Raw genomic sequence first — 10379 nt, forward strand, 5'->3', positions numbered from 1 at the left:
TATCTTAGTGTAAGCATGTGACTACCACACAGTGGCAGTGGAGGGCTGAGCCTTCCACACAGTCATTTCCCCCCAAAATTATCTGCTTTCACCTGTGAGGACTAGAGAAGAAGAAGAAAGACATTAAGGTGGTGGGGGTACAGTTTGGAGGAGAAATTTGATGGCTTAACCCCCCTACCTGTATGACGTAGTCTTAATCCATATTAGGAGCCCACATACTTACACTAAGGTAAACACACCTGGGCGGTTCCATTGCATATAATGTGCTCAGCCTGGTGGTAGTTCAGCGCTTGACCGGCCTTCCTCGAGATGATCCCACAAGACTTCAACCCTGCAGTACCTGCACCAGGCTGTGAGCCATTTGTTTTTCCATTGTACTTGAAGAACGGCCTACCAGCTATTCCTTCCATGTCATGTATGCAATGCCAGTAACACCACAAGCTCCTTTGCTTTAGCTCAGGGCCAGCCTACCTCTTCTCAAAGAACAGGCATTGGGAGCAAGTCCTAATACAAAGTCCATGCAAATTTGTTTTGTTCTAGTTCCAGTGTAATAAAGCCTATCTCATGATTGCCCCGCATCTCTGAGCTATATAAGAAAGCACTTAAATACGAGATATTTTTAGGGCTGGAATCTGTCACCCAGTGAATGAAACAATTTTAAAATAGTCCCCCCTGAGTTGCTTAGCTTTTGCAAGACATGACTCTCTTTCTGCTTTCTGGAATCTTCACAGAGGGTACTCAAGTACCTAAACCTAAAACCCTGTTCTATTACATGCCAATCTACTTACAATTCTAATTTAATGGAGTAATGGACTTCTCTCCTCTCTCCGCATACCTAGGATCACACCATAAGTGCCCATTCTATCCTGCAGTCACTGTTCCCCACTCGGGGGGAGAGTTCCAGAGGATGCCATCTTCTGCCTGTCCCCTGCCCACGTGTTCTCAGTGCTTCTTCCATCCTCTCCTCCTCCTTTCCACAAAAGACAAAACAAGCCGGCATCCTTACGCAGACCAGGAGCACCCTGGGCTGTAGCACACGGAGCCCTCCACCCAGACACCAGAGGCCATCGGTGCACAGGGAGGGGTGCAGCCCTATTCCCTATTCACATTACAGAAGCAGGGCGGGGGCCACAGGAGAGGTCCTTGGGCAGCACCAGTGGGGGATCTGCCAGCCCCCTGGAGGGCCTTCTTGTGTCTGCTTGGGGGCTAGGTGACGGGAAGGGTTGCTCTGGCGGGGAGGCCTGTCCACCAAAAATCTGTGAAGTGGGCTGCACACCATCAGAAAGCCCAGATGAGCCCATCTCACCACCTTCCATGCAGTGCTGGCACTTGCTTTCGAGTCCGCTGAAGAAACCTCCCTCAAGGGGCTCCTCGCTCAGCAGCCTGCTTTCCCACTGCTGTGGGGCCCAGCACTCAGGCTCCTCACCTCTTCCTCTGCTCTGCTTTGGTTTTCCATCCGGCAGGCAGGCAGCTCAGGAGCCTGCAGGCTGGTTGCTGCTCCTCCTGAGCAGCACCCTTGTTGGACCAGAGGGAGGAGGAAGTGAGGGTTGCCATGGGGAAGGGGAGGGGCAAGTCCACAGGGCTCTGGCTGGTGGTCCCCTGTGTGTGTGGGGTGGGGTGGGGGGGTCAGCCTTTGGCAGGTGCTCAACCAGGCCCACCTTTGCCCTGGCCCTGCTCCCAGCCCTAATCAGGCACCTAATACTCAGGAAAGTAGACGCCTGGCAAATCTCCAGTGGCAGGGCGTTCCACGTTTAAGAAAGGCCCTGCTCGTTGCAACCTTCCCCTTAACCTCATTAGGGAGAGGAATGTGTCGGAGGGCTTCCACTCATGATCTTAAACAGCAGGCAGGAATGTATGGAGCAAGGTGTTCCCTAAACTAGTGTGGTCCCGAGTCATTTAGGGCTTTATATGTCATTGTCAAAGCCTTGAGCTCAGCCCAGCTGGAACAGGCAAATGTCCTACCTTAGTTCAAATCTCTAAACTCTCTCTGGGAAATGGAGCACCGTAATTATATTGCAAACAAAGTTCTACTAGCTAAGGAGCATCAGCAAAAACAAAAGCTCTCTGGGATCCAACACTTCCCAGATGTTGCTGTAAAAAAGAAAGGGGAGCCCCATGAATCTGCTGGCAGCTTGCCACAATCACATTGCACCTCCTTAAAAAAGCAAGGGAAAGAAAAGGATTAAGGGGCACATTTTAGAATATAAAACCACAATAAACCTGATTTGCCATTAACTTGAGAAGGGGTAGCTTTTCAGTTTTCTCAAGAAAATGCATCAGCAGATGTTTGTGGAAATCGAGTGCAGGACCTGCAAAGGGAATTTCCCTGCCAAATGTCAGCCTGGGATGGGTTTTTTTGACAACCGCGTATAAGAACAGATTTAGAGCAGATCTGCTGACAGACCTCCTGCAGCCTCACAGGCTGCCTGCAAAATGCTCATGAAGCCCCCTGTGAGAAATTTTGGTCTGCAGCTTGAGCCTTGGGAGGGAATACACGGCCATCATCTGGGAAGTTGTGGAATGCATGCAGCTATAAAGAAAGCTTGAGAAGGAAAACTGAAGCCAACCTCACTGCTCAAAACAAATGCCTTATAGTTTTCTAAATTTCCCACCATGCCCTGCAGTAACATGTTGCATTGTGGGAAATATATGTGGCAGCTCCACATTTATGGCAGCTCTGCCACTTCCAGGAAAGTCCGCTGGGATTGCCCACATAGGATAGAACTCCCAGAGTGCACTTTGATCAGCATCCCCTCAAATCTGTAGTCAACCTTGACCTGTTTGGTTTGGACCATTTCAGAAGAAGAGGTTGGACAGTTCAGTGCAGTTCTGCATGAATGTGTCTCTGTCTACTGAGCACAATGAGCACAAAGTACAGAGGTGACTGTTCAAGTATGGGTATGAGGAGGCTTGTGGCGCATCCACTAGGGCTGAGTGACTACTTCATTTGTGAAAGAAAGCCATATGCAACAGCTCAGCTTGGATGTTATTGAACACCACAGGGCACAATTTAGCAGGGAAAAAAATCACATCAATTTTCTTAGAAATCTTTTTTTTTAAGTCTCTCTGAATGAAAATGAGTCTTCCCTGTTTGGAACTATTAATTCCTTGAGTACATCTCAAAGGAAAATGTGTACCAATTTCCAGAAGGGGAAGCCATGTTAGTCTTTCGCAGCAAACACAGCACAGAGTCCTTAAGGACTAAATCATTTAGTGTGACATAAGCAGTTTTGGACTACAGTCCACTCCAGGGTTAGGACTAACCTGGGTTAGGACTAACCTAAGGATTAGGTTAGGGTAAGGATAATGCAACATTGATTAATCCCATGAAGCAGACCATGAAAGCTTATGCACTGCAATAAGCATGCCCCAAGACTGTAGTTTTTATAGCATTCGTGTGTTGCATTCCAATGCTCCATCTATCACACAGAAGAGTGTACACGCACACAAACATGCTCTCCTAACTTTTGTCTCCAAGTCTAACCAATGGACGTAGCCTAGCGAGGCACAGAGGATCTGCTTTCTTTCGGCCTGATCAGCTGAGAGCAAGAACTGGGCCCAAAACAAAGGCATATTTCAGGGGGGGGAGAGCAAAGGTGATTTCCTGTTGTGTCGCCTCTTTCCCTCGCGCGCTCGCTCGGAGCCTCCTGCCGCCGCCTCCCCGTTTCGCCTCCGCCGGCCTCGCCGCGCGCGCGCGCCCCGCAACGGGACTCGGGAGCCTCCGTGGGTCACTCCTTTGGCTGCCATGCCCTGAAAAGGAGATTGGTGGGAAGCGGAGCAGGGGGGCTTGGGAGAGGCGCGGGGGAGAGGGAGAGGATGGTGGTGGTGGTGGTGCTGATGGTGAGAGAGGATCTGCTTTCTATTTTCTTCTGCAGATTAAACGCATCTGGATTCCCGTGGAAGGGGCTTCCTTAGGCCAGTGTGGCGCACGTTTTCCCAGAGAGATTTCTATGGGGGAAAGGGAGCGCGCGCGCGCGCGCGAGGGAGCCAGCACAATGAAAAAGCCTTCTCTCCTTGCACAGAAAGAGGCTATAAGCAACTTTTGTTGTTAAGAGAAAGAAGAGGGGGAGGGGGAAGGAGGGAAAAGGGGGGAAATGAAAAAGAGCTGTTTAAGCCGAAAGCAGACGGACGATGGGAAAGCGTTTTCTCACTTGCGGGATTTACAGAGGGCGAACTAGAGAGCTGGAGCGAGCGTGCTTCTTGCAGTAAATAAAGATCCAGCCGGTTCTTGAGCGCCTGTGTCTGAGAAATTTATGCTCACTGAATGGCGTGGGTGTCCTGTCCGGCACCTCGCAGGACCAAGTCACTGCACAATGCTCACCCTTACTTATTTTTAAATGCAGCTCCAGAAGCTCTAAAGCAAAGGAGGGCGTGGGTGGGAAGAGAAAGGTTGCTGTTTTCTAGAGGGATAAACAGCAGAGGCGTGGCGGGAGACAAGCCGCGGCTTGGGCTGATGGGCATGAATGCGGCCTCGGGTCATCCGGTTCGTCTCCCTCCCTCGACACCCCCCCCCACTTCGCCGCCCCTTCTCTTTCCTCCCTTGAAATGAAAGGGGGGCGGAAACCGAGCGGGATAAGGAGAGCTGCAGCCCTGGAAGGAGGGGGAGGGGGAGGAGGTGGGACTCTTCGGAGAGGAGGTGGGAAAGTGGGAAAGGGGCTGGATTCGGCCACACAGACTCGAAGCCGGTCTTGTCCGTCCAGCCAGCAGCAAGAGCGGACCCGAAGAGAGCCTGGAGCAGCGCAGGTTCTCCTCGCAGCATCAGAAACTTTCTCTTTACCGCCCCCCACGGCTAAAAACAAAGCCTTTTGCAAACTTCTCCAAGTGCCGCTCCTTTCCGTGGGTGCTCCCCAAGTAGCCTTCGTGGGCGAGCCCTATTTATATGGTGATCCGATCTAGCCGGGAGCTGAGCACCCCCCCGGCCCCCTCCCCCAAGTCTGTTTCCGCGGATCATCGCTGCCGTCGCCGCCGCCGCCTCCCCCGGACGCTGTGCAGGATTCGCCCGCGAGAGGAGCTTCCCAGGCGGCCGGAAAGCGGCAGCCGCCGGAGCAGGAAGCCCGAGGCGCCCCTCCGTGGGGCAGCGGCGGCAACAGCAGCAGCAGCAGGCGTGCGCGGCTCGGGCGCTCGTCCCGGAGGGGAGCGGATGGCGCGGCCGGGCTGCCTGGTGGCCCTGGCCGTCGCGCTGCTGGCGAGCTGGGCTCCCGGGGCGCGGGGCGCGGCGTGCGAGCCGGTGCGCATCCCGCTCTGCAAGTCGCTGCCCTGGAACATGACCAAGATGCCCAACCACCTGCACCACAGCACGCAGGCCAACGCCATCCTGGCCATCGAGCAGTTCGAGGGGCTGCTGGGCGTGCACTGCAGCGCCGACCTGCTCTTCTTCCTGTGCGCCATGTACGCGCCCATCTGCACCATCGACTTCCAGCACGAGCCCATCAAGCCCTGCAAGTCCGTGTGCGAGCGGGCCCGCGCCGGCTGCGAGCCCGTCCTCATCAAGTACGGCCACGCCTGGCCCGAGAGCCTGGCCTGCGACGAGCTGCCCGTCTACGACCGAGGCGTGTGCATCTCCCCGGAGGCCATCGTCACGGCCGAGGGATCCGGTGAGTCGCCTTCGCCTGCCATTTCCGCCCTCTCTCCCAGGGCCACCCACCTGTCTCTGCGCCCCCCATCTAGAATCAAGCCAGCCGAGCCCAGCCAGGCTGCAGCACGTCCAGCGGGCGCCTGGTTGAGGGAAGCCGCTTTAAGCCTTCTGGCGCTTCCCTCCATAATCCTTAGCACCCCTTGACCTCTCCGAAGACCTCTTCTCCCTCGCCCTGGCTTGCTTTCTGCCGCACAACTTTTCCCCTCACCCTCCTCTGGGCTATCCGAATCCCAACCTCCTGTCAGTCTCTTCTGCCCTTCAGCCCCAACTCTCAGAGGATCCCAGCCTTCTTTCCCCTCAGCCCTCCCTTGATTTCGTTTCCCTGTAAACTTCTGCCAATCTCTCCACATTTCCAGGGCATCGTTTCCTGCCCACCTGCAATTTAAACAGCAATTCATCTTTCAGTTGGGCATTTCTGCAAAGCCTGCCAACCTTGCTCAGTCCAGATTATTTCCTCCACTGCCCCCATTGATCCTCTTCTACCCCAGCAATCAGCCACCTGGTGAGATCAGTTACTCACCTTCCTCATTCCCCCCTTATCTTCTCTGATCCCCTCAAACTGTAATCCTACTCATTCTCCTTATCAGCCTTGTCCACCTCCTGCTTTTCTGATCACTGCTGTTACCCAATTTTAGGAAATCACAGCTCCAGCTTCTCCGAAGCCCATCAGACATCCTTACCTGAGATGACCCTGCTTCCTACTCATTCCATAATAACCATGCTCTCCCATCCATGGAGAAGCCTGCCAACCTCCTCTAGCCCTCACGCTCTTTTCTTTCAGTTCTCTTCTCACCAAAGGTTGTTAACAAGAAGCAACAGTCAAGAGTGTCACCTATTCAGTTTATTTTATCCTTGTGTGTGCGAGTGGGTTTTTGTCTGGGAGAACTGAGTGAGTGAGAGGAACTGCAGGACAAACAAGGCAGGGGACCAAGGTAAGGTCTCAGAAGGGATCCCAATGGCAGACCAGGAGATGGCCTTGGCGGGGGTCACGGGTGTTGCTGTCCACTGCGACAGCTGCGACATGTTCGCCCTTCTCCCCCAGGAGAGGCAGAGATACACTTGCCCTCAGTGCAAGTTGGAGACCCTGCTAGAGGAGGAGGTGAGGGGCCTGAGGGCCGAGAGAGCTCTCCAGGCCCCCCCGGCAGCAGCCCCCCTCTGGACAGAGGGTCGAGGGAGAGGCCACGGGAGGAGCAGCTGCGGAGACATGGAGGCATGTCACCCACAGGAGGAGGAGGCCAGCACGGCCTCCTCCTCCTCCTGGCACCAATCTGGAGCTGGGAAACAGGTTCTCTCCACTTGGGGAGGCTGGGGCTGATGAGGCCTCGGGGGACCAGCAGGACCCCCAGCCTGGGACATCAGGCAGCAAGGGGGCCGCTGCTGGAGAAGCGAGGGCCAGGGCACGGCCGCCCACCAGCACCGGGAAGATACGGCGGCGGGTGATTGTTGTTGGGGGCTCCCTGCTGAGGGGCACTGAAGTGGCGGTGTGCCGCCCCAACCTGGAGACAAGGGAGGTTTGCTGCCTGCCGGGCTCACGCATCTGGCATGTAAAGGACAGAGTGGAGCGTCTTGTTCGCTCCGGGGGTCACCAGCCGCTCCTGGTGATCCATGTGGGCACAAATGGGTGCCAGGCAGGGTGTGGTTGGGACCACCAGGGACTTTGAGGCCTTGGGGAAGAAACTCAGGGAGCTGAAGGCCCAAGTGGCCTTCTCGTCAATCATACCTGTCCGGGGATTTGGGACAGGAGGGCCTCCAAGGTGAACGACTGGCTTAGGGTGTGGTGCCAGAAGGAACGCTTCGGGTTCCTCGACCACGGCACTCGTTTTCTTGCCAATGGACTTCTGGCAAGGGACGAATTACACCTCACGAGGATGGGGAAAAGGTCCTTTGGAGATGCTCTAGCGAGCTTCGTCCAGAAGACTTTAAACTGAGTCGGGGGTGTGGGTTCAGGCCCCCCAGTAACATGTCTGCACTGGACAAGTGTGGGGGGAGGATCAGGGCTCTGGGAGCAGGGTTTTAGAGGTACTGCAGGGACTGACAAGACTCCTACAGAGAGGGGCCAGGTATCAGGGAGGATGGGAGGAAGGAGGAGGCTGGGAACTCCAAGGAATGGAAGCGGAGGGAAGGAGTTGAAGTGCATGTACACCAATGCTAGGAGCATGGGTAATAAGCAGGAAGAGCTTGACGCTCTCCTGGGAATAGGAGGGTATGACCTGGTGGGAATCACAGAAACTTGGTGGGATGAAAGGCAAGTCTGGAATGTGAACATAGAAGGGTATCACCTTTTTAGAAAGGACAGGAAGGGAAAGAGGGGTGGGGACATGGCTTTATACGTCAGGGAAGGGATAGGATGCAGTGAGATAGAATGCAGCACAGATGGGGATTCGGTAGAGGCAGTCTGGGTGAAACTTAGGGGTTTTGACAGGGAAAGAGACCTGACACTGGGGGTATGTTATCGCCCTCCAGGTCACCTTGAGACCCTGGATGATATCCTGACAGGCCAGATTCTAAGGATATCTCGGAGGAGAGACACAGTAATTATGGGAGATTTCAATCTCCTGGATATTACTTGGGAGACTCACTCGGCGGTGACAGCCAGGTCATGTCGCTTCCTAGAAACTATAGAGAGAGGGTTTTTCACACAGAGGGTCCAAGAGGCGACGAGGGGGGGAAACATCCTTGACTTGGTCTTGACCAATAGGGAAGAGCTGATAGATGAAGTACAGATTAGGGGAGCTCTGGATGCGAGTGATCACTCCATCCTTTGCTTTGAGATCAGGGGACTGGGGACGTGCAGCAGGTCGAGCACTAGAAGCTGGGACTTCAGGAGGGCCAACTTTGGCCAACTGAAGGCCAGACTGGGGAAAGTCTCCTGGGATAGGTTATTGGAAGGTAAGCGAGTTGAGGAGGGGTGGATGGCACTCAAAAGGGAGGTTTTGGAGGCTCAAGCCTTGACGATACCTCTAGTCAGTAAGGTGGGGAGGTGGAGGAGAACACTGCCATGGATGTGAAAGGAGGTGGTTAGGGGGATTAGACGAAAGAGGAACCTCCATAGGAAATGGGTACTGGGGCAAATAGACAAAAGGGTATACCGGGAGGAGGAGGCCCATTGCAGAAGGATTCTTCACAAGGCTAAGGCTGATTACGAGCTGAGACTTGCCAAGAATATCAAGAGCAACAAAAAGGGCTTCTTTCAGCATGTAAATAGGAAGAGGAAGGGGAGACAAGTGGTGGGACCACTAAATAAGGAGGAAGGAGATCCAGTGACTGATATGAGGGAACAGGCACAGATGCTAAATGACTATTTTGCCTCTGTGTTCTCCCCAAAGCAGGACGGAGGATATCTGCATAGGAGATTAGATGAGGCTGGGGACTTAGGGGCAAGATTAGAGTCACCCCCCTTGAAGTCGAGGGGCTCCTCAGGGCATTGGACATTACAAAGGTGCCAGATCCTGACGGGGTACACCCAAGAGTACTTAGAGAGTTGGCAGGGGTTCTCTCACGCCCACTGGCCTCCATTTTTGAGGCCTCGTGGAGAACGGGTGAAGTTCCAGAGGACTGGAGGGTGGCATCAGTGGTCCCAATTTTCAAAAAGGGTAGTAGAAAGGACATGGGGAATTATAGACCGGTTAGCCTTATGTCCATTGCAGGAAAAACAATGGAAAGGCTCATAATAGTGAGAGATCTAGTGATGCTAGATAGGGAAGGGAGGTTGACAGCCACACAACACGCCTTCTGCAAAAACAGGTCCTGCCAGGCAAGCCTTGTGGAATTCTATGACAAAGTTTCGAGATGGCTAGATGGAGGGGTTGCAGTGGATGTGGTATACCTGGATTTCAGCAAGGCCTTTGACAAAGTGCCCCATGATATCCTGGTGGAGAAACTGAGGAGTTTTGGGATACACCAAAGCACTGTCCGGTAGATTAGGGCATGGTTGACTGACCGAAAGCAGAAGTTAACCATTAGCGGGGAATCATCAGGATGGCGGCCAGTGACAAGCGGGGTCTCCCAGGGCTCTGTCCTGTGGCCGATCCTGTTTAATCTTTTCATTAACGACATGGAAGAAGGGGTGAACAGTCTGCTGATCAAATTTGCAGACGACACTAAAACTGGAGCAGTGGCCACAACTGAGGAGCAGGTACTCCAGATCCAAAAGGATCTGGGCAGACTATGGAAGTGGGCAGGAGACAACAGGATGGCGTTCAATGTGGATAAGTGCAAGGTCTTGCACTTGGGGCATAGGAACAGTGTCATAAGTACAGGTTAGGGGACAAGTAGATGGAGAGCAGCACTTGTGAAAGGGACCTTGGGGTGCTGGTTGACTGCAGGCTAAACATGAGTCAGCAGTGTGATGCGGTGGTCAAGAGGGCGAACGCCACCCTTGCTTGCATAGCCAGAAGTGTGGCTTCTAGATCAAGAGAGGTATTACTACCACTCTACACAACTCTGGTGCACCCGCAACTGGAGTATTGTGCTCAGTTTTGGGCCTCTCACTACAGAAAGGATATAGCCAGGTTGGAGTCAGTGCAGCGTAGGGCCACAAGGTTGGTGGCCAGTTTGCAGGGGATGGGGTATGAGGCAAGACTGAGGGAACTGGGTCTCTTCAGCCTGGAGAAGAGGAGACTCAGAGGGGATCTGTTGGCGACATACAGGTATGTGACGGGATGTCACACGGAGATGGGTAGAGACCTGTTCTCCCATGCAGAGGAAGGCAGGAAGCGCTCCAATGGAGCAAAGCTCAGGGAGC

The 10379-nt window shown here is 53.9% G+C and overlaps 1 protein-coding gene across 2 annotated transcripts in view; it reads left to right on the plus strand.

Moving 5' to 3' along the window:
• Positions 1-4692: 4692 nt before the first annotated feature.
• The window catches only part of FRZB (frizzled related protein), a 40156-nt gene continuing 34469 nt past the window's right edge, over positions 4693-10379 (plus strand). Inside the window, exon 1 of one of the 2 annotated variants that reach the window (XM_044445121.1) lies at positions 4693-5594. In XM_044445121.1, coding sequence (XP_044301056.1) covers positions 4880-5594 — 715 coding nt within the window. In that variant the 5' untranslated portion in view covers positions 4693-4879. The remainder of the gene's footprint in view (positions 5595-10379) is intronic. The other variant, XM_044445122.1, reaches the window with a different exon arrangement.

The sequence above is a fragment of the Varanus komodoensis genome, unplaced genomic scaffold (assembly GCF_004798865.1).
Source record: "Varanus komodoensis strain SLA01 unplaced genomic scaffold, ASM479886v1 scaffold47, whole genome shotgun sequence".
In the NCBI taxonomy this organism is placed as follows: Eukaryota; Metazoa; Chordata; class Lepidosauria; order Squamata; family Varanidae; genus Varanus; species Varanus komodoensis.